The sequence below is a fragment of the Bos grunniens genome, chromosome 16, assembly GCF_055505025.1.
Source record: "Bos grunniens cultivar Pamir isolate PY7600 chromosome 16, Bosgru_T2T1.0, whole genome shotgun sequence".
In the NCBI taxonomy this organism is placed as follows: domain Eukaryota; kingdom Metazoa; phylum Chordata; class Mammalia; order Artiodactyla; family Bovidae; genus Bos; species Bos grunniens.
Window position 1 is genome coordinate 8,771,242 of NC_141180.1, and position 24,605 is coordinate 8,795,846.

Below are 24,605 nucleotides of genomic sequence, written 5' to 3' on the forward strand. Positions count from 1 at the left end.
CCTTGAGTGCTCAGCAGCAAGAGAAGCCGCCACAACGAGAAGCCTGCGCACCGTGACTCAGGAGCAGCCCAAGCGCAGCAATGAAGACCCAGAGCAGTCAAAAATGAATTGGAAAAAAAAAAAAAATGACAATCTGTTGGCAAACTAGGCAAGCGATGATTTGTCTTCACAACTAGACTGCCACCCCCTCAAGGCAGAGTTGGTTTCTCACATGTGGATCTCTTTGGTTCAAACCCACAGGCCTGCGGTAGGTAATCAAGAAGGACTGGCCGGCAGCTTCTCCTGGCTCTAAGCTGCCTTTTCCTGCACTTCTCTGCTGGAGAAGCTGATCCAAGGCTTCCAAACCCGGGCTTCCAGTCACACCATGAGTTGCAGAGTTAGTCACATGTTGGGAGTGTTGTCCTGAGGGTGGAGTACTTTCACTCATGGCTAATACTTCTTAACTTTCTTCCTTTAAAAATGAAGAAACTAATTGACCAGCACAAAAATGACCACCTAATTATTTGCTAAATGAGTTCATGAATGATGACTGTCACTAATGTAAGAAACTCATCCAGCATACTGAGAATGAGTTAAGGAATGATACAAAATGTATAGCAATACCAAAAGGCCCAGGTTTACTGATTAGACTACCCAATAGATAGAAAGAAACCTTTCAAATAAGCCAGTCTCCAAGATACATAATAGTATTCCACACACTCATTCCAAAACACACCATGAAGCCTTCTGCTAATTATTCCCAACTCCCCAACAGGTAACAAGAACATGAATGCCTGTCAATAGTAGATCTCTTCTACAAAGTTGTCCTTGCAAATACTAATGGGGGGTGGGAGGTGGAGGGGGGACACAAACCAATTTATTAAAAGTTCATGAGGAAAACCAATGAGAAAATCATAAGAATTAAGTAGAACATATGGCAAAGAATCTGAACAATTAATATAAAAAGTAATTTTAAATGGATATTAAATAATAAAAAATGCTTCAATTGCACTTGCATTAAAAATACTTGTTAAACAAAACAAAACAAAAAAACAACCCTGTAATTGTAGGCAATTTGATCTTTTGAAATGATTCAATATTCAATGCTGGAGCAGTTCAATGAGTCAGACACAGTCTGCAAGTGAACTTGGAAATAGGTTCAATTCTGAAACACTATTTGGCAAAATGTCTCAGGAACCTTGGTTCACATTCTTTGACACAGTAATTTTCAACTTCTAGGAAATATTTCAGAATGTCAAATAATACCTTTGCACAAAGATTTTCATGCCAGCACTTTGTTTAATCAAGAAAATTTAGAGTTCATAAATATGCAACAATAAAGGAAGTATTAAGAAAATTCCTTCTAAATTATATTTATGGGGCATTTTTATAAGGATATTTTTATGATATTTTCATGATAAAAGATTAAAAGTATGATTTCATATTGCATACATATAAAAAGTTTGAATTATGTAACATCTGCAAGACAAAACACCAAAAAGTGTAAGGTATAGTAGCATTTCTTAGAGTCTTTGAGTCTTTGGGGTGATTGATTTTCTTCTTTAAGCCTTTGTATGTGTTTTCCAGCTTCCCTGGTGTCCGTAAAGAATCTGCCTCCGATGCAGGAAACCTAAGTTTGATCCCTGGGTCAGGAAGATCCCCTGGAAAAGGAAATGGCAACCACTCCAGTATTCTTACCTGGGAAACTCCACAGACAGAAGAGCCTGGTGGGTTGCAGTCCATAGCGTTTCAAAGAGTCAGACGTGACTTAGAGACTAACCCATCACAAATTTAAATTTCAGAGAAAAAAACATTCCTTTAAATAATGACATTTCACATTTTAAAATCTCAAAGGAATGACTTTTTCTTCAGGGGACTCTGAACAGCTTTACAATGCTGACGGTTTCGAGCTACTGAACTACAAACTGTGAAAGAGGCCACAAGCTGGGCCTCCTCCTTCCCCTCCTCCCACCCATCTCTGTTCAATCTGTTCCTCCCAGGCCACTGCTGGTCAGTTCAGCCTCACACAGCTTGCTCCTTGGCTCTGAAGTGCTTGCTCTGAGTCGCTCATTGGTCACCCATTTGTTTCTTGGTAAATATCAGGTTCCTTTAAAGTCACTCAGTAAACATGTGCCAAGCACCTCCTCCAAGAGGACTGCGTGCTAGATACTCACCCATCAGAAGGCAGCACCAGCAAAGTCCCTGCACTCAGCCTCCTCCTATTTCCCAGACACCTCTCCATCTCATTTGCCTCTTCCCCATCCCTCCCCCAGCAGCCCTCAACCATCTTGTCACTGGGGTGATTCTTAACAAGTCCCCCACCTCCTGTCTCCTATGTTGTATTCCATCTTCACTCTCTGATGGAGTTGTCTTTCTGAAATGAAAATCTGACTAATACACAATTAACCCCGCAACGACATCACTTTGCCAACAAAGGTCTGTATAGTCAAAGCTATGGTTTTTCCAGTAGTCATGTACGGATGTGAGAGTTGGACCAGAAAGAAGGATGAGCACCAAAGAGTTGATGCTTTCAAACTGTGGTGCTAGAGGTGACTCTTGAGAGTCCCTTGGACCACAAGGAGATCAAACCAGTCAATCCTAAAGGAAATCAACCTTGAATATTCATTGGAAGAACTGATGCTGAAGCTGAAGCACCAATACTTGGGCCACCTGATGTGAAGAACTGACTCAGTGGAAAAGACCCTGATGCTGGGAAAGCTTGAAGGCAGGAGGAGAAGGGGACAACAGAGGATGAGATGGTTGGATGGCATTACTGACTCAATGGACATGAGCTTGAGCCAACTCTTGGAGAAGGACAGGGAAGCCTGGCATGCTGCAGTCCATGGGGTTGCAAAGAGTTGGACACAACTTAGTGACTGAACAAAAAACAAACCCTGCTTAAAACCCCTCAATGCCCCTCACCCCACTCTCTGGTCCCACCACCTCTACCCTTAAGATAAATTCTAAACTCTTAAATGTGGCTGCATGACTGGCCCCTCCCAACCTCTCCAGCTTCACTGATGACACCTCATTTATTCAAGAGATATTGCTCCATCAATTCAGGTGGAGCACCGTCTGTGTCAGGCACTGCATTGGGTGCCGAAAAGAGAAAGGCATGGAAGTCAGCTTTCACTGAAGCTGTTTTCTGTCCTTGCTACTCAGAATGCGATAGTTGGGCCAGCGGCACTGCAGCACGTGGAGCAGAATCTCAGGCCCTTTGGTAGACCTATCTGAATAGAAATGTACAGATTTCGATCTGTAGGTGATTTCATATACACACCAAAGTCTGAGGAGCGCTCTTCTGTGTCTCTTCAAACTTCAGTGCTCCCTCACTGCTGTTGTTGTCTACACATTCCTTTCATCAGCCTGGGATATTCCCTGCCCTTCTTTCTGCCTAACTCAGCACTACCCTTTGGGTTCTGCATGAATTTCCCACCTGTTAGGAAGATTTCCCTCCCTGACCTCCTATGTTGGGAGTGAAGAGACAACCCCCAGGTGTGCCACTATCAAAACATTTACGGCTCTAAACTATGGATGCTGCCCCTGACTACTGCAAACACTGTCAGAGCCGAGGCTGGGTCTGTCTTTTCATAACTGCATTCCTAGGAACAAGCCCAGGGTCTAAAAGACTACAGGCAGACCTCACTTTATTGCGCTTCACAGACACTGCATTTTTTTTGAACAAGTTAAAGGTTTGTGACAACCTACATTGAGCAAGTCTATAGTTGCCATTTTTTCAACAGCATTTGCTCACTTTATGTCTCTGTGTCATATTTTGGTAATTTTTTGGCAGTATTTCAAACCCTCTACCAGCGAAAAGATTACAACTCACTGAAGGCTCAGATGATGGTTAGCAATTTTTAGCAATAAATTAATTAGTTAATTTTAATGAAGGTATATGAACTTTTTTAGACATAATGCTATTGTACACTTAATAAACAGTTATGTTTACAGTTCTAGTGTAAACATAACTTTTACATGCACTGGGAAATCAAAATTTGTGGAATGGAACCTACAATATCTCTGAGGTATATTTTAGTTGGTTATTAAGAAGCTGTTGGAAAAAAAGCACAGATTTTGGTGCAACTGTAAAATTCCCAAGCTTAAAAAATAATTTAAAGTTTCTAAATTCCTCAAGAGAGGGTAGGATTTGGAGGAGTTGCAGCAAAGAACAGAATGCTAGGAAGAAGCCAACACTATCTGTGTCCATTTCTGCCCCATGTTGAATGCAGAGTTCCAAAGAATAGCAAACAGAGATAAGAAAGCCTTCCTCAGTGATCAAGGCAAAGAAACAGAGAAAAGCAATAGAATGGGAAAGACTAGAAATCTCTTCAAGAAAAGTAGAGATACCAAGGGGACATTTCATGCAAAGATGGGCACAATAAAGGACAGAAATTGTATGGACTAACAGAAGCAGAAGATATTAAGAAGAGGTGGCAAGAATATCCAGAAGAACTATACAAAAAGATCTTCATGACCCAGATAACCATGACGATGTGATCACTCACCTAGAGCCAGACATCCTGGAATGTGAAGTCAAGTGGGCCTTATGAAGCATCGCTATGAACAAAGTTAGTGGAGGTGATGGAATTCCAGTTGAGCTATTTCAAATCCTGAAAGATGATGCTGTGAAAGTGCTGCACTCAATATGCCAGCAAATCTGGACAACTCAGCAGTGGCCACAGGACTGGAAAAGGTCAGTTTTCATTCCAATCTCAAAGAAAGGCAATGCCAAAGAATGTTCAAACTATGGCACAATTGCACTCATCTCACACGCTAGCAAAGTAATGCTCAAAATTCACAAAGCCAGGCTTCAACAGTACATGAACCATGAACTTCCAGATGTTCAAGCTGGATTTAGAAAAGGCAGAGGAACCAGAGATCAAATTGCCAACATCTGCTGGATCATAGAAAAATCAATAGAGTTCCAGAAAAAATATCTACTTTGCTTTATTAACTATGCCAAAGCCTTTGACTGTGTGGATCACAACAAACTGGAAAATTCAGAAAGAGATGGGAATACCAGACCATCTGACTTGCTCCTGAGAAATCTGTATGCAGGTCAGGAAGCAACAGTTAGAACTGGACATAGAACAACAGACTGGTTCCAAATTGAGAAAGGAGTACATCAAAGCTGTATATTGTCACCCTTATTTAACTTATATACAGAATACATTATGCAAAATGCCAGGCTGGATGAAGCACAAGCTGGAATCAAGATTGCCAGGAGAAATACCAATAACCTCAGATATGCAGATGACACCACCCTTATGGCAGAAAGTGAAGAAGAACTAAAAAGCCTCTTGATGAAAGTGAAAGAGGAGAGTGAAAAGGTTAGCTTGAAACTCAACATTCAGAAAACTAAGATCATGGCATTTGGTCCCATCACTTCACGGAAAATAGATGTGGAAACAGTGACAGATGTTATTTTGGGGGGCTCCAAAATCATTGCAGATGGTGTCTGCAGCCATGAAATTAAAAGACACTTTCTCCTTGGAAGAAAAGCTATGACCAATAGCATATTTAAAAGCAGAGACATTACTTTACCAACAAAGGTCCATCTAGTTCAAGCTATGGTTTTTTCAGTAGTCATGTATGGATGTGAGAGTTGGACTATAAAGAAAGCTGAGCACTGAAGAATTAATGCTTTTGAACTGTGGTGTGGGAGAAGACTCTTCAGAGTCCCGTGGACAGCAAGGAGATCCAACCAGTCAATCCTAAAGGAAATCACTCCTGAATGTTCATTGGATGGACTGATGCTAAAGCTGAAACTCCAATACTTTGGCCACCTGATGCAAAGAACTGACTCCTTGGAAAAGACCCTGATTCTGGGAAAGATTGAATGTGGGAAGAGAAGGGGAAGACAGAAGATAAGATGGTTGGATGGCATCACTGACGTGATGGACATGAGTTTGAGTAGTCTCCAGGAGTTGGTGATGGACAGGGAAGACTGGCATGTTGCAGTCCAAAGAGTCAGACATGACTGAGCGACTGAACTAAACTGAGCCTTGAATGAAACCCCTACAAATGCACTGGACATCCTTGTGTAAATTTGAAAGAGAAGTTCACCCCTCAGCACAGGTGCAGTTTTAGGTCAGGGTGCGCTGAGGACTCAGCAAACTGGTTTCCAGTTGTCCCCTTTGCAGTGTTGCATCATCATATGTGGTGGTCCTGCCCTGTGCCCCAACTAAATCTAACCCAGTCTGGAGTGAATGGCCATAGGGAAGCACTGGAAACCAGGTCCTGGCTGTGCATGACCTTGGGTGAGGAATTTACCTTCTTATACAATGGAGATGACATCCGCCATGCCTACCTCACTGGGCTTAGAGAATCAACATTTTTAAATAGAGTGGAGTCATACCTTCCACTGAGTGTATTTTCTAAAATCAAAGAGTAAGGTAAAAGTTTCATAGGACCTCAATCACCCTTGAGAATGCCTCCATAGCATCCATGAAGTAGAGTCCATGCCCAGGCTGACATGCCACTCCAGGGACTGGCATGTCTCTCTCAGTAAGCCCAGCACAACCTCCAGGGAGGGGAGAGATGCTAATAATTTGGTAAAAACATAAGCTGCACTGACCTGCTTCCATGCATAGCCCAGGTCTACCTAAGGTACAGAAACAGAAATATCAGAATCATCTTTAGTGCAATGAGATACAATAGGATTGGGGTATGTGTCCACTGAAGACAACAGCACGTGGAATCACTAACCTGGTTTTAATTTTGTATCCCTCTCTTTCTCTTTAGTGCCCAACATGTATAGTGGACTTTGAGCAAGTTAAAGGCATAGTCTAATGAAGCGAGAAAACTCTGAAGCAAAATATAAATGCATCGTCTTTGTGCTCTACGCTATGTATATCTATGCGTGGTCGTTCACTCATATCCAACTCTTTGTGACCCCATGGAAGTAGCCTGCCAGGCTTCTCTGTCCGTGGGATTCTCCAGGCAAGAATACTGGAGTGGGTTGCCATTTCCTACTCCAAGGGGTCTTCCCAACCCAGAGATCAAACCTACGTCTGTTGTATCTCCTGCACTGGCAGGTGGGTTCTTTACCCCCAGCACCACATGGGATCCCGATTTAGTATTCTGTGATGTGAGGAAATCTATGCTGTTCAGGACAGAAAGCTGCCAGCGTGGGAAACCTTTAAGTCACTCCCTTATTTCAGGGCACACAGGCAGAGTCCCCTCTCCCTTGAGAAGGCACTGCTGGCGTGCTCCTGGGAAGAGCTGTGGCTTTGAGTTGTGTTCCCGTAGAGGAAGGGCTGGCATAGAGCCGGTCACCGTCTTTCACTTCATTCCTCTCAGCCCTGTTTGGCAAAATGTCTCAAGACAGGAACTAGGGGAGGTAGCAGGGGAGGAACTCGATCTACTGGCTGAGGGGGTGAAATGAGCAAGGTAGCAGCTCTAGAGAGAAATCATGGGGCCAGCCCTCGCAGAGTCGCTGATGCTCAAAGATAATCTCTCGGCTCAGCATCTGCACCGGCCACCCAGAAAAAGGTCCTCTCACTTGTCTGCTCCAGCACTCCAGAGTGGAAAAAAAAGCCCCAGGTCCTTCTGGATAAAAGCCACGTGTGCCCTTTGCTTTCCAGAGTGAAACACATCATCCTGAATGCCACCAAAATAAACACGTTTCCTCCCGCACCACCTGGGCCACTCCGGACATTTTCTAGTGAACCAACGACCTACCTAGTTCAATCCTATATATAAAGAATAGGATTCTTTACAACCCAAATAGTGTTTTTAAAAACAGAAATCACCCTTCAACACGTCTGCACCCTGTTACTGCCATGTTTCCATATGGCCCACTTTCCATACTTCTAATATAATTAATCTCCACTCAATAGGAAACCTCCAAGAGAAAAGTAAGTTTTATACTTGTGTATGGCTATTGACCTAGATTCTTCATTACTATACTTTTAGAAGTGATTATAGAGAAAACAAATATAAATTAACAATACAAACACTATGACTATTAATACTGTCTCTTACAGAAAACTGGGGTCCCCAGGGAAACAAAGTCTTATTCCGAAATTCTTAATTGGGCAATCAACTGATAAGACCTGCTGTGCTAAGCGCTGTACGGAGACAGATATGAAGGTGAACTGGACAGAGAACCTGACCTACCTCCCCTCTCCCAGCAAAATAGCCTTTAAGTCTACAAGTATCTTAAGCCAGCAACTCATCATAAGAAAATCAATAGGAAAAACACTAACTCCTGGCAGAAAAGACATCAAGAAGTCTTAACTGGTTAGTGAGAAGTACAAATGCTCCTGTACAGAACTGGAACTCATCAATCCATACCACTTAGTCCAGCGTACACAATGGCTTCAAGCCACAACATTTAGCTGATGAGAGAAAAGAAAACCCAAGACAGCAATAGAGAAAGAGTAGATATGCTCTTCCAAGCACATCAAGGTATGATTCAGAATGTTCTGAATACTCACTGTTCTTCTTGTACATCAGAATTTCAAAGGAATTCATCTCATAGTTCTCAAAGGTTTGCCGCACTTTTTCAATGGTATCTTTATCGGTCAGCTCCCCATACATAAAACTGCAAAGCAACCAAAAAGCCCGAGTTAGATGAGCAAGTGTTTGTTATTCTACAAGCATCTGCTGCCTACCTGCTATATACCCAGCGCTGTGCTCTGCACTGTGAAACACGCATACACACACACTGAAAACATGCGTGCCATCAGAGAAGATTCACTAACGGGAATGGGATAACACTCCGTCACCATCTCCCCCAGAAACTAACGTCTAATGGGACAGACACACTGGAGAACAGCAACCCAAACAGCAGATTAGGAAACAGTATGACCCTACACAGGAATTACAATACACACAGTAGACACGGAGCACTGAGTGTCAGACAGGCGTCCCAGAGGCAAGGAGAAATGAGATCTAAAGAGCAGGTGGAAATTAGCTGAGAAAGGGAGTGAAAAGAACGTTCTAGGCAAAAAAAGGAGCATTGCAAAGGCACAGGGGTGAGAGGGAGGTTAATTCTGGGACCTGAATACGGTTCAGGTCAGTATACCTGGGATGTAGATACTGAAGGGAAAATTTGCAACTGATAATATACAGAAGTAAGCAGGAGTCAGACCATAGAAGAGACCATGGCATTACAGATCAGGTGAAGTAATTTAAACTTTATCCCAAAAACAAGGCAGAGAGAGCCACTGGAGGGTTTCAAGCAAAGGAGTTGCATAATCAAATCTGCATTTTAGAAATACAACTCTGGGAGACTTCCTGAGAAGGACAGCAGAATAAATTTGGATTACAGATTTTTTTCCTCTCCTAATTCCCAACAAAATAAACAAGTGAATAGGAAAAAAAAAATCACAAAAAGTCATCAATCGAACAAGAAAAAGGGTGCAATTTGATGCTCTAACCAAGATATAGGTAAGGAAAGAACAGAAGGTTCAGCAAGTCAGCCACTGTATTTGTAGCTCCTTTTCCTGCCCACTCCCACTATAAAAGAAAACAGAGAACTGGGTTGAAAAAAATCAAGATGATAAAATTCTACAAATTCTTTCTAATTTCCATAGTCCTCGCACTTGGAAAAAAATAAACCAAAAGGGTTAATAAGTTTAAAAAAGGTTAGTAAGGGCTACTTTGGTGGCTCAGATGGTGAAGAATCTCCCTGCAATGTAGGAGACCCAAGTTCGATCCCTGGGTCAGGAAAACCCCCTGGAAAAGGGAACGACAACCCACTCCAAGTATTCTTGCCTGGAGAATTCCATGGATAGAGGAGTCTGCAGGTTACAGTCCATGGGTCACAAAGAATTGGACATGACTGAGCAACAAAGACTTTCACTTTTCATTCTTCACATTTGGAGAAAAGTAAACTAACAGAGTTAATAAACAGCATGAAAAAAAATTAGGAAAAAACTCGGTAGTAGAAGCTCCTGTCTAGTAATACTCTCTGCGAGGCAGTAACTGCCAAGACCATCCACTTTCTTGGGCCTCACACCGAATACGGTCTGAAGACTAAGGTTTATTCCTCTAGGAATGGGTTATGCCCCACCCCCAACAACTTGGTAGAGTGAACACGCACAGGACATTAACAGAATGCAAGAGAAGAAAAGCCATCCCTCGATGGGGCTGCAAAGGCCAGTCCTCCAACAAGGCTGCCAGTGGACCCTGTGAGCATGCCCCCTCTCCAGGCCTTCAGGTGACACCAAGGAAGAATGGCCACACTCAGCCCACAAGGCTTAGCTGATGTAGAAGCAGCGGCATGGGCCCCCCAACACTACACAACCCATCTCCTAAAATTGTGCACACCTGGCTGTGCAACCTAGCTTTTTCTTGATGACTTGAATCATAGAATCAAAGAATTTCAGAGCTAACAAGAACCTCAGAAATTAGGAAGCACAGTTCCTAAACCACTAAGTCGATCATCGGTAGTTCCCCGTGTGCCCGTCTCAGGTAATGCGCTGCTCTGGGGCTGTGTTCTTCAACTATAAATCAGGAAAAGAGACAACCACGCTTGGTGAATTACCTTTAAAAAGAAGGATAGATCAAAACTGAATCAGCTGTGCCTGGGAACAAGAGGATTTCTTTCTCTTCGGAAGTAAAAACTTATGCTCTATTACCATTTCACTTAGCCAGTTGCTCAAAGGCCTTTTTAGCTTCCTCCCACTTTCCCTTTCTGAATGGATTTGCTAGATAAGTGACCTCCATTTAAGTGATGTGATGGTATACAGGCTGGCAATTTCCTTCACAAGGTAAAATCAACCCCTGCTAAATGGAGTCTTCAGACAAATGAAGTGCCATCATTACATCCAGCTTTTCCTATTCTGTGCGCTTTTTCAAGCTGAAGTTCAGTGCTAGGTACAAGTTTCCTTTCTCTGGACATTAGATTTCAGATGCCTGCGATGCAGGAAATAAGCCAAAGGCCCCTGAGCTATTAGGGATGTAGCTAACACAGGACATGCTACCTTTCCTGCTAGAAAAGGAACACCTTCAGAGAAACAAGTTTCTTAGTTAGAAACTTACTAAGTTCTCTTATCTGCATAAAGATTATCCAGTACTCTTATCTGATTTTCTTACAGTGTTTGATGATAGTAAGAAGCAAGACAGGTTAAGGAAAGACTGCTCAAGCCACAAAGTGAGCTTTGCTTCACTCTCCCAAAGTGTTCAGATTATGTTTGTACACATACAGATGAACACATAGATGCAGACACACAGATTCCTCAGAGGATAAGGACACACCAAGAACATAAGAGAATTCTACTGTAATACTTGAGCCAGAATTTCTAAAACTTTGAGGGAAGCTTAAACTTGCCATTTCCCAGTCCCCAAAACCTAAGATTTAAGAAAATGATAATATTTTCAAAACATTTAATACTTTTCAACAAATGAGTTACTTGGCTGATTTAATACAAAGAATATGCGACTTCTGAGAATCAAAGACTATGCCTGGGTTGAACGGGTTTTTCCACCCTTCGGAGATGAGTTCATTTTGGGATCTAGCAGGTTTAGGAAGAGCTTCCTGGGTGGCTCAGCAGTAAAGAATCCACTTGCCAATGCAGGAGATGTGGGTTCGATCCCTGTGTCAGGAAGATCCCCTGAAGAAGGGCACGGCAACCCGCTCTAGTATTCTTGTCTGGAGAATCCCATGGACAGAGGAGCCTAGTGGGCTATGGTCCATGGGGTGGCAATGAGTCAGAGATGACCAAAGCAACTAAGCACAGCACACAGGTTTAGGAAGATGACTCCACTGCGTGCAAACACCACTGAAGACAGACGACTTGAGGAAGGCAGAGTGAGAAGAGCAAGACCTTGCTGAGACAGCACAGGGCCTGGGCCACAGGCTCCACTTAGCACCTAGAAGATGCCCCAAAAGAGCTTTTCTAGTGACACAGCCCAAGGGCACTACTTGGCTAGTAACCCTGTCAAATACCCAAGCTGCATAGCACCCTTCACTTGTGTCTTTGAATCAGTGATCAAAGACAGATGTGACAACAGCAAGGCAATAAAACATTGTCTCTTCACTTTTTCTGATGAAAAGCCCTATGAGCGTGGCCCATGTCTCCAAAACGGTATTTACCCTTCAAAAATGGCTAGACAGGCGCTTCTCTGGTGGTCCAGTGGTTAAAGCTCCACACTTAAAATGCAGGGGGCACAGGGTCGATCCCTGGTCAGGGAACTAGGATCCCGTAGGCCACTGGATGTGGCCAAAGAATAAAAAAATTTTTTTAATGACCATATATTTTTAAAATTAATTTAATGACCTAAATTTTTATTTCATCTTCATTTAACTTTGTTTAATCTTCTAATTTTCACATAATTTCCATCTAAAACCTCAAACTTTTGAGTTTACGTTTTACTGATAAAATGATTTTCCTGAGTTTTTCTAGGTTTTCCTTCATCCCACTGACTGTAAATTCATTAGTTGTAGAGACCACGTTATAGGCCTTCTTTCGTTTTCCTAGTACAGGGTGTGAACTAGAGATGACAGTGTGATAAGCATTCCTGAATGCGCTTAGTCGCTCAGTCGTGTTTGACTCTTTGCAACCCTTTAGATTGTAGCCCTCCAGGTTCCTCTGTCCATTGGATTTTTTAGGGAAGAATACTGGAGTGGGTTGCCATTATCCTCCTCCAGAGGATCTTCATGACCCAGGGATCAAACCTGCATCTCCTGTGTCTCCTGCATTGGCAGGCAGATTCTTTACCACTTGTGCCACCTGGGAAGTCCATTCCTGAATGAAACTGCTTGAAAGGAAATTCCCAAGTTGAGTACGCCATTTTCTTTTTCCAAAAAGATACCACGAAAGAGTGTTCAACAGAACAAGCCCAAACATAAATACCTGCATGTACTGCTTTTTTGCATCACTTCTGCCCTGTGATAGCCAGACAGCTTGCAAAATCCATCATTGCTGTACACGATAGGCCAGTCCACTATCTGGGCATTCCCCAACACAAAGTTAGTATCTGTTGAAAAGAAAAAAAGAGGAAGAGGGCACATGAGGCAAGACATTATTGAGATTCAATGAGGACATAAATAATAACCAATCCAGGTATTTTTTGTTTCCCCCCAAAATAGTCTCTTGAATAGGAACTGGCCCTCTGAGGATCACAGAAAAACAGAGCTCTAAGACCGAATATTTGGAAAGCATATGCTGAGGTTCAGTTTAGTTCAGTTCAGTTGCTCAGTCATGTCCGACTCTTTATGACCCCATGAACTGCAGCATGCCAGGCCTCCCTGTCCATCACCAACTCCCAGAGCTTGCTCAAACTCATGTCCATTGAGTTGGTGATGCCCTCCAACCATCTCACTCTCTGCCATCCCCTTCTCCTCCTGCCTTCAATCTTTCTCAGCATCACGGTCTTTTCCATTGAGTCACTTCTTTGCATCAGGTGGCCAAAGTATTGGAGTTTCAGCTTCAGCATCAGCCCTTCCAAGGACTATTCAGGACTGATTTCCTTTACGATGGACTGGTTGGATCTCCTTGCAGTCCAAGGGACTCTCAGGAGTCTTCTCCAACACCACAGTTCAAAAGCATCAATTCTTCGGTGCTCAGCTTTCTTTCCAGTCCAACACTCACATCCATACATGACTACTGGAAAAACCATAGCTTTGACTAGACAGACCTTTGTTGGCAAAGTAATGTACTCCAAAGGAAGCATGCTTAACCAATCAACCAACATTTCCTGCAGAAATCCACTGATTTCCATAAGACATATTCAAGTCCTAATTTTTCATCTCAGTGAGAGTATGCTAATGTGGAGCTAGCGAGAAACTGAAAGTAATTTCTTCTGAGTTCCATCCAGCATTTTAGCTTGTCAGTCTTTGGGGCAGAAGCAACAAATTGGCCTTACTCACCCTGATTAACAATTGCCAGTCCATGGAGGAGAAGGCCTCCTTAGAGAGGCAAAGGGGACAACAGCAGAATGCCTCCTGGAACACACATAGCAGAGACCCTTCTTCTTGGTGAGGAAGTGACTAGATCCCTAATACTGGGGCTCTGTGGAACCTGATCAAGATGCCAGGCAATGACAAACCTTACTGATTCGAAATCCTGGAGCCACAGAAGGCACAGTTCAGACCTTTCATGGAGCACTAGACCATCATTCACTCAAGATGCAGGGATTAAGTAAGCCAGATATGTTTGGTTGTCGGGCATGTTCTCAACACTTTCTATATTTTTAAAGATCAAAAGTTTTCAATACCTTTTGTGCTCAGGAAATTAAGTATTCCTTTTCTCTTTTCAAGACCTTAAGCAAATAACATCCAGAACTTAAATATAATCATTATTTTGGCTTGACGCTTTCCTTTCCACAGAATAATCACCCCTTCCCCACCTCCCCCTACCCAAAAGGAAGCAAAGAACACCCATACAGACCCTTCCTTTGTTGGACACCAGAGGGGCTGTTTATACATGTACTCTATGTGGAGTGGCGTAGTGGTGACATCAACGTCTTCATTTAATTGGGAGGTTGATTTGGCTCTAGTGTATCACAGATTATTCGCAGTATAGGTAATCATCCTTTCCTGTCCATGTGAGCAGGAACAGAGGAAGGAAACACAGGAGGAATAGCTAAATATAGTAAGCTACTCTTTTTGTGTGACATTTGGTTTGTTTATTAACACTTGCAAACATTTGAGCGCTTTTAGATTCAAGTGGGCAGTTTAGCTGCCACCGGCTTTGAGAAGCCTCTCTGCAGTGCTCCAGCCACACAGACAGTGTACCTGGATACCTGTTCCTCTCTGGTGGTCCAAAAGGTAGTGGTGGCCCACTGTGCCCTCAGTATCTGCTGCAGCCCCTCCTGGTGAAAGGTGATGTCTCTGCTGGGTGGTCTCCACCACCAGGAGAGCTGAAAGCTAAAGGGTCTGTAGCATGGCTTCCTTCCCTAAGAGAGACCTTACCTCAGCCAGATGGGCCCCACACACCTGAGCCTCTGCCAGTGGACACAAGCGTGAATGGCAGATGGTCAGCTGGTGAATGCTCATCCACCCCTTCCTGCTGTGAGAGCAGGGCTGCGTCCCTTACCCTGCCTACAGATGCTTTCAAGGGCCACCTGGGGTCCTAAACCTGACTCCTCAGTCTAGGACAGGTGCCATGGCTCCTTCATTTCTTACTTGAAATTTCCATTTGCTCCAAGTAATCAGAGATCACCTCTGTATTGGAAGTAAGACTTCTCAATGAGAACCTCTGGGTGTGGTGATGTGGGCACACTGCTAACCCCATGGGCTATTGCACTTGCAGCCAACCGGAGTCTCAGAGGGTCCGAGATTCAGCATCAGATAAAACAATATTGGTCCGATGGTCAGAAGCAGCAGAATTAAAATGAAAGAGCTTATTTACTTAGTTATTAGCAATGGAAGCGATGCTTACTGTCAGCCTGAGCGAGCATTTCAACTCAGGGAGGGATTCATTTTATGAACATTCAAAGCTTCAAAGTTCTAACCCCTGACTGAATTTAGAGAGTGTCTATTACTTCTTATTTGTTCAGTTTCTTTCTCTTTGCTGAAGATACATGTCTATGTACACATCTGTTGTGATACTCACATTCATATGAGGTACACAGTAATCTAGTCAATCTACTCTTGAGAATGCTTTGATATACTGAAAATGAACAGAAAATAGCACCTTCATAAAGTGTATCTACAAACCCGCTAGCCTTATAAATACACCTTTAATAAAAATCAATGGCTGGTCTTTTCTTCTATCCCTCCCAGACATACATAAATACTTCCGATTCCCACTAGGTACAACACACAATGCAAAACCCTGGGATATCCAGCTTGACAAGACATGGTACATGTCCTCCAGGAACTCACCAGGATAAAGAGGCATGCATACAACTAACTAAAGAAACAGGGAATAAAATGATTAACCTGTTCAAGGGAGGTAAAGGATTATGTCTCAGAGTAGTCATGAATGAACTTGCTTTAGTCTGGAAGGATGAGTAAAATTTGGTTAAACATTTTCAATGCCTAAGATATAACTACCACAGATGATACAAAAAACAAAAGATATAGAAATGAAAATATGATGCCTGCCTTCAGTGAACTCAAGAAGATGTGGGAGGAAGGGAACATTCCAGGCAGAGGACCCAGCAGGAGCAAAGGTCTGGAGGCAGGGGACACGAAGCAGACTAATGTAGACAGACAGGGCAGCCAGGAAGACGGACAGGGGAGGAGCCTGGAGACCAGACTGGGGCAGTCTTGAGTGTCAAGTGCTTCTGACTTTATTCTGGAGACGGGTCATCCCTTTATGTTGGTCTTCTCGCCCTGAAAAAAACCCTCACATTTCTTGAACTGAGCCACTAAGCCTTAAAATAAGTACAAAATTCACTGAATTACCTGAGTGTTTGTGAAGTCGAGTGGGTTTAACTCTCTTGTTAATGCCTAAAACTGTAATAATCTCAGAAGACTTAGGTAGGAGGGTAAAACTGAGTGAACTTTTCATGGGTAAAGTCCCAGTAAGACTATGTGCTGAGAGGGAGGAATAAATAATAGTTTAACTACATATGTTTACATTTCTTTCCTATCTTAGGCCACCCTAAAAGCAAATTAATTAAAAGGTAAACACACATACCAAAAAAATAAAGTGAAAGGAGAAGGAAAATAACTAGGAAACAGAGAAGAATTATAAAAAAAAAAAAACACATAATTAGTAGACTCAGAAAGACTCAAGAGATAATATATCCATAAAACAAAAATAAGATGTGGGGGGTGAGTGAGGAAGATTCATTAGAGAACAAATGAACAAGTAAATAAGAGTTACCGTAAATTAGAACTGAGTAACAATTTAAAATTCAACAGAGAGAGACATAGGAAACATAAGAAAAAAAATAAGAGAAACAGATCAATCAAGAAGAACAGCATGCATCCTAATAAGAACAGCAGAAAGAACAGCACAGAATAGGACAGAAGACATTTTTAAAAAATTAAACTACCAAATGTGAGGATAGAATAACAATATTTCCAGGTGCGATCTTCAGATAAGAGCTGGGAAATTTATGTCCCATATATCCTTTCTGAGGAAGTTAACTTGATGTGTATCAGCAAAAAGAGAGTGTAAAGCAAGAAAGAAGACAACATGGGAACTAGGGGAAGTGAAGTCGCTCAGTCATGTCCGACTCTTTGCAACCCCATGGACTGCAGCCTGCCAGGCTACTCCATCCATGGGACTTCCAGGCAAGAATACTGGAGTGGAGTGCCATTTCCTTCTCCAGGGGATCTTCCTGAATCAGGGATCGAACCCTGGTCTCCTGCACTGCAGGCAGACTATTTACCATCTGAGCTACCAGGGAAGAATGAACTAGGGGGAAAGTGGCTCCAAATATAGAAAGCAGGGAAGGAAGCTGCTATGAAGTATTCAATACAGAATGGTTACGAGAAAAGAGTTCCAAAAGAGACTTATCTAGAGATAAAGGGAGTCAGCATCTAATGATATTCTTGATAATTTGGAATAACATAAAAATTTTAGTAAAGGTATATAATTCGGGGGGGCAGGAAAGGAAATTAGAAACAAAGAAAACAAAAGCTGTGCAAGAAGGGAAGCCAAATCATACTATATCACATCACAGTCATCATGCAAACATCTTATTAAATTCCAGTTTTTAAAACCAACATAGTCAAAGTATGCATGGAATATTTGACTGTAAGTATCTCAATAACCTCATCAATTCTAACCTCATCAGTTCTGTAAAAATACAAACGATAAGCTGAGAAAGAGGAGAACAATCATCAGATGGTGTCTAGAGCTGATTTAATTTTTAAAAAGGTATAAGTATTTCACTGAAAGCTGCAAAGATAACGAATAAGGGAGTAATATAATTATATTAGGAGGAGGGATAGGAAATAGATAATGTGAGCTAAAAGCTCAAATAAATTAACAGAACTCAACAGATAATATCTAAAATTGGTAAACCTGAAAATAGCTACAACGCGTGTTATTTTAGAGACACGGGAGAAACTACAAGAAGTAACAGCTGTAATTAGAAAATGTGGCCTCCAGTGAGCAGGATGGGTGAAAAGACAGGCATAGGACAACTGTTTTCTTCATAAGCTCTTCAGCTTGGTATTTTTACTCATGAACATATACTACTTTGATAAAAATAAGTATATTCTTAATTTTTAATGAATTTAATCAGAAGAGGTTAACTTATTGATTAAAATTTTCAATTACTAAAAAAATGAGAATGGAATATAGTTCAAGCTCCAGATATCACTGTAATTTCTCATAAAAGTAGTCTGGTCATCTTTTAAAGGTATTCATTATTCTCAAGCACTCCAAGTGTTCCTGGGGTGCATATTACAGCCTTCTCTGGGAAAAATCATGTACACTAGCATCTTCTCTGACTTTAGAAAGGAAACATCTGTCCACTGACAGATGAATGGATAAAGAAGATGTGGTATACACATACACACATGCGCACAGTGGAATATTAGCCATAAAAAGGAATGGAACAAGCCATTTGCAGCAACACAGATGAACCCATGTTCATCTAGATTATCATACTAAGTGAAGTCAAGTCAGAGAAAGACAAATATCAGATGATATTACTTATATGTAGAATCTCAAATATGATACAAATGAACTTATTTATAAAGCAGAAAAAGACTCAGAAAACAAACTTACAGGAACCAAAGGGAAAACGTAGGAGGAAGGGATAAATTAGGAATTTGGCATTAGCACATATAAACTACTACGTACAAGACAGATAAATAACAAGGTCCTACTGTATAGCACAAGGAACTATATTCAATATCTTGCAATAAACTATAACGGAAAAGAACATGAAAAATTATAAATATAACTGAATATCTTTGAGTACACCAGAAACTAACACAATATTGTAAATTAACTATTCAATTAACTAAACAAGCAAATGAATAAGTAAAACAATATGCCTTGGGAGAAAGAGAACTCCCTCTTATCCACAGACTTGGAATGAATGAAAGAATTTTAGTTCCAGTCACAAAGCCATTTGCTTCTAACACCAGAGAATCCAAGCATTTAGAAATTCTTTCCTCTTCCCCACTGCATCCATAGCACACATGTGTACCCTGCTATGGTTGGCTAAAAAAGAGCATATTCAATTTATAAGATACAAGTGTGTACCTGCATGCTAAGTCACTTCAGTCGTGTCTGATTCTTTGTGACCCTACAGAATGTAGCCCACCAGGCTCCTCTGTCCATGGGATTCCTCAGGCAAGAATACTGGAGTGGGTTGGCATTTCCTCCTCCAGGGGATCTTCCCAACCCAGGGATCGAACCTGCCTCTCTTACATCTCCTGCACTGGCAGGCGGGTTCTTTACCACTAATACCACCTGGGAAACCCATAAGATACAAATAAATAACCTATAAATTACCTTCCAGAGTACAATCTCTGAATTTGTAAATTGGGGGATTACCCACACAAATAACAGCTTCCTAGGTGGCGCCGATGGTAAAGAACCCACCTGTCAATGCAGGAGATGTAAGAGACACGGTTTGTTTGTTTGTTTGTTTGTTTTTCTTCAATTTAAAAAGAGATTTTTATTGAAGTGAATACATTACATAGGTATAAGGTTACTGATATTTAAAATTAAAATTAATAACATGTTAGTTCTCTTATTGTTTTTTTTTCCATACAAGTCTTTTTTTTTTAATTTTATTTAACTTTACAATATTGTATTGGTTTTGCCATATATCAAAATGAATCTGCCACAGGTATACATGTGTTCCCCATCCTGAACCCTCCTCCCTCCTCCTTCCCCCTTCCCCATACCATCCCTCTGGGTCGTCCCAGTGCACCAGCCCCAAGCATCCAGTATCATGCATCAAACCTGGACTGGCAACTCGTTTCATATATGATATTATACATATTTCAATGCCATTCTCCTAAATCATCCCACCCTCTCTCTCTCCCCCAGAGTCCAAAAGACTGTTCTATACACCAGTGTCTCTTTTGCTGTCTCATATACCTGGGTTGGGAAGATCCCCTGGAGGAGGAAATGGCAACCCACTCCAGTACTCTTGCCTGGGAAATCCCATGGACAGAGGAGTCTGGCGGGCTACAGTTCATGGGGTCGCAAAGTGTCAGACATGACTTAGTAGCTAACAACAACAACATTACTTTATTGAATGAAGTGTCATGGACTTTATCATTTTACTCAAGAAAAACTAAGTCTCTAAGGACCCACTCAGTTATAGCAGGGTAGAGTTGGAGTTTGAACCTGCTCTGCTGCTGCTGCTGCTAAGTCGCCTCAGTCATGTCCGACTCTGTGCGACCCCATAGACGGCAGCCCACCAGGCTCCCAGATCCCTGGGATTCTCCAGGCAAGAACACTGGAGGGGGTTGCCATTTCCTTCTCCAATGCATGAAAGTGAAAAGTGAAAGTGAAGTCACTCAGTCTTGTCCGACTCTTAGTGACCCCATGGACTGGCAGCCCACCAGGCTCCTCCGTCCATGGGATTTTCCAGGCAAGAGTACTGGAGTGGGGTGCCATTGCCTTCTCTGTGAACCTGCTCTATCTGACTTCAAGATCCATGTTTTTAATCATTATATTACATAGTCTCCTCCTTATTCCACTAAGTACTAAGATCAGACAATTTCTATGAAAAATCTTTGTAACACATTAGATTTATGTACCTTTCTGCTAAAATACTAAGTATAATGAGACATTTAATTGATGAGTTAACTATCATTACTGCCATCATATATTATGATTCTTCCTTGTGATACACAATGATGCCCACAGGAAATATTGACGTGGGTAGAACTAATTGCTCTTCTACTAAATGCTTCAGTTCTCCTGTCTATCTATTCAATGTTTTTCTCTTTCCTCACTTGCAAACTATCACTTCTTACTTTTTAATACTTAGTGTGCCATCCTATTTCTAGAACAGTCTTCTTTCCACACAATGATAGGAGAGGGGAGACGTTGTGCCCGGATCCCTTTTGAGACTCAGTGATGGGAGAGAATTCTACACTGGTGACTCAAAGGTGCTGATCCTGCCAGCACCTAGAAGGTTCCAACTGCTCCACTTCTGCTGTAGTTGCCTAAGCAGATGGTTGTCACCATCATGTCAGTGATGACCATGGAGATAAAGACCACACCTCATACTGTCCAAGCCTAAGATCAACCTGAGGGCTCAGCAAACTATCAGGGGTGAGCTACAGAGCCAGTGAGAGCCTCGATTAGATCAAGTTTTATACACACATACACACAGAGCATGCAGGGTTGGGGCAGAGCACCAAGTTCTATTCCATCAAAGACAGAACATAGGTCCTATGGGTAGAATGAGCGTCTAAACACTAATCAACTGAGTTACCTCCAAAAATGAAGTTGCTTGGTCGTGTCTAATTCTTTGCGACCCCATGGACTATAGTCTGCCAGGCTTCTCTGTCCTTGGGATTTCCCAGGCAAGAAAACTGGAGTGGGTTGCTATTTCCTTCTCCAGGGGATCTTCCTGACCCAAGGATAGAACACGGGTCTCCCGCATTGCAGGCAGACTCTTTACAATCTGAGGCACCAGGGAAGCTCAAGTTACCCCAAAAGACCACCTAAACTGGAAGAGTTTGAGATGCTAACTGGAAACTTCAGAGTCCTCCCAGAACTGATTTCCCCTTGCCAGTCAGTGTGGTGGGAGCCTGTGAGGGAACTAGAATCTGTTAAAATACAGAAGTGAACCTAGGTATGTCTGAGTAAATTTGCCATTGTGCCTCTAAAAGTATATCTGTCATAAGAATAGACAGGCTCAGAAACTTAGAATCTCCTGAAAAAACAAACATGCATAAATTCTGGTGCAAGGACTCCATGATAGCACTTTGCTAAGCCAAGGTTCCTTAATCCCTCTAGGAGGCTGGCTGTATTCCCACTGGTTAAGATGCCAAATAAGTGGGCTCTAAGGAAGTGATACAGGTCTTCTAGCCAAATGCAGAGATGTGCAATCCACATCCAACCATAAATGACTCTGGGATTACTTACCATTTTCCAAGCTCAATAAATGAAAATTTATTTTGAAGCCAAGCAAAACTTAATTGGGAAAGTAAGCCACTGCATGGAGAAAATATTAAAAATATATAATCTCCTGAGACTGCATCAGAATTGACCAGACCTGAGAAATTCCCTTGGCGGTCCACCAGTTAGGATGCTAGGCTCTCACTGTCGAGGGTCCAGGTTCAGGCCCTGGTGGGGGAACTAAGATCCCACAAGCTGCATGACATGGACAATCTCTCTCTCTCTCTTTCTCTCTCTCTCTCTCTCTCTCTCTCTCTCACACACACACACACACACACACACACACACACAGAACTGACCAGATCTGGATCTAAGAGATTTGGAGATTTTAAACTGAGAAATGTTAGGATATCTGACATTCTATATCTATGAAGACAGCATCATCACCATCAAGACCACATGTATTAATACTCACCCATGAGGTGCGCAAGGCACAAGTATTAACCAATTTTTATAGATCTTATGAAAGAGCTTAGGGGCTTCCCTGGTGGCTCAGCAGAAAAAAATTTGCCTGCCAATGCAGGATATGCAGGTTTGATGCCTGGGTCAGGAAGATCCCCTGGAGAAGGAAATGGCAATCCACTCCAGTATTTGTGCCCGGGAAATCCCATGGACAGAGGAGTCTGGCAGGCTACAGCCCTTGGGGTTGCAAAAGAGTCAGACACAATTTAGAGACTAAACAATAACATCAACAAAGAGAACTTAGCAAATCAAAGGAACTCTTCCTGTGTCACACGTCTAATAGAGTAGGTGCTGTCTCATATCTAATACTCTAGTAGTCAAGGCTACCCAGAGAAACAGGAGCAATAGGAGATAGCAATAGGAGAGAGAGAGAGACAGAAAGACAGAGATTTATTATAAGGAACTGGCCCATGTGATTATGGATGCTGACAAGTTCCAAGGTCTATAGTTGGCAAGCTAGAGACCCATGAGAGCCAATGGTATAGTTCCATTTCAAGTCTAAAGGCCTGAGAAATAAGAGAATTGATGGTGTAAGTTCCAATCTGAAGGCTGCCAGGAGCAAGACCACAGAAGAGCCAATGTTTCTATTCAAACCCAAAGGCAAGGGGAAAAAAAACAATCTCCCAGCTCAAAATCAGTAAGGCATTCCCTCTTATTCAGGGGTGGGTCAGTCTTTTGCTCTATTCAAACCTTTAACTGATTGGATAAGGCCCACCCACATTAGGGAGAACAACCTGCTTTACTAGGTCTACTGACTTAAATGCTAAACTCACCTAAAAACACCTTCAAAGAAACATCCACAATAATGTTTAACCATGTATTTGGGCATCCCATCACCCAGTTGACACATAAAATTTACAATCACAAGCACCAAAGCCAATGTTCTTCACTGTAAACCATTCTGCAACAATCTTTAACAGAATCAGCAGAACCAGAGCTTACAAATTCTGAGACTCCCTCAGAGTCCTTGGAGGTACTCTGGGACTCTAGGTCTGGCAGAATACAGTGACTCTATAAACCTCTATTTTAATAAAAGGCTTTTATAAAGGCAACACTTCTCCTTTTACACCTAGGCTTTCACTGAGGTGTCCACTCACCCCCAGAAAGAAATGTTGTAATGAATACTTTTGCCTCCTTTCTCCATCTCCCTCACTTATATCTCCCTAAGTAGATTCATCAAGCTATCAGTAGGCATCTCAAGAGCAAGAGGCATCCACTGTGTGTCTTGGCCCCTCAAACTAGCCTGAGCCCAGTATGTAGGGAGAAGACAGAGCTTGAGTTAGAGCTACTTGTCTCCTCATAAGACACACATCCCACCTGTGATGGGTCCTGCCAGCCCCCTGCTCTATCAGCTCCAGATTTGTGACCTAGGAGAAGGTCAGTAACTCACAGCCTAGAAGCCAAAGCCTAGGCTTGAGGAGGGAGACAGATGGCACAGCCTTGTTCTCCAATCTAGTTTAACAATAAAAAAGCTGATATTGTATTTTGACCTTCATCTGGCTCCTTCAGCCAGTCTCCAATGAGGATAAAATGGTCTTTGGTGGCTCAGACAGTAAAGAATCTGCCTGCAATGCGGAAGACCTGGGTTCAATCCCTGGGTAAGGAAGATCCCCTGGAGGAGGCATGGCAACCCACTCCAGTATTCTTGCCTGGAGAATCCCATGGGCAGAGGAGCTGACGGGCTACAGTCCATGGGGTCGCAAAGAGTCAGATACAACTGAGCGACTAAGCCACATACAACATACGAAAGGGATCAAACCCCTAATATCCCAAAGGGCACTGAGAGGTCATTTGCTTTCCTGCCTCCTGGCACTACTGAATCACACTGCTAAGAGTCTTTACAAACTCCCTACAAAGCAAGAGACAACACAATCCCTTCCAGAACACCAACAATGCCTTGCCAGACCTTTTCACTTTCTCTCTTCTTAAAAAAAAATGATTTTTAGAAAGACCAGTCCTTTACCTGTGTCAGACTCTCAATTCTATGGTAGCTGGTACAGTCAAAGCATCACTATAAACAGCTGAGATTCTACTGGTGGCCCCTGATAAACCATGGCTCCTTGCACTCATGCTTTTCGTGTATGTGGAGGTATGTTTGTGTGTGTGTGTGTGTGTGTATGTGTGTGTGTGTGTGTGGTCATCGAATGCAACAACATGAATGAATCTCAAAAGCATGCTAAGAGAAAGAATCCAGCCTTTAAG

At 42.3% G+C, this 24,605-nt stretch overlaps 1 protein-coding gene across 17 annotated transcripts in view; it reads right to left on the reverse strand.

Moving 5' to 3' along the window:
- KCNH1 (potassium voltage-gated channel subfamily H member 1) overlaps positions 1-24,605 on the reverse strand; it is a 436,030-nt gene that overhangs the window by 392,383 nt on the left and 19,042 nt on the right. For all 17 annotated transcript variants that reach the window (XM_086343235.1, XM_086343234.1, XM_086343244.1 and 14 more), the window contains exons 2-3: positions 12,789-12,912; positions 8,424-8,530 (exon numbers count right to left, since the gene is read on the reverse strand). In XM_086343235.1, coding sequence (XP_086199361.1) covers positions 8,424-8,530; positions 12,789-12,811 — 130 coding nt within the window. In that variant the 5' untranslated portion in view covers positions 12,812-12,912. The remainder of the gene's footprint in view (positions 1-8,423; positions 8,531-12,788; positions 12,913-24,605) is intronic.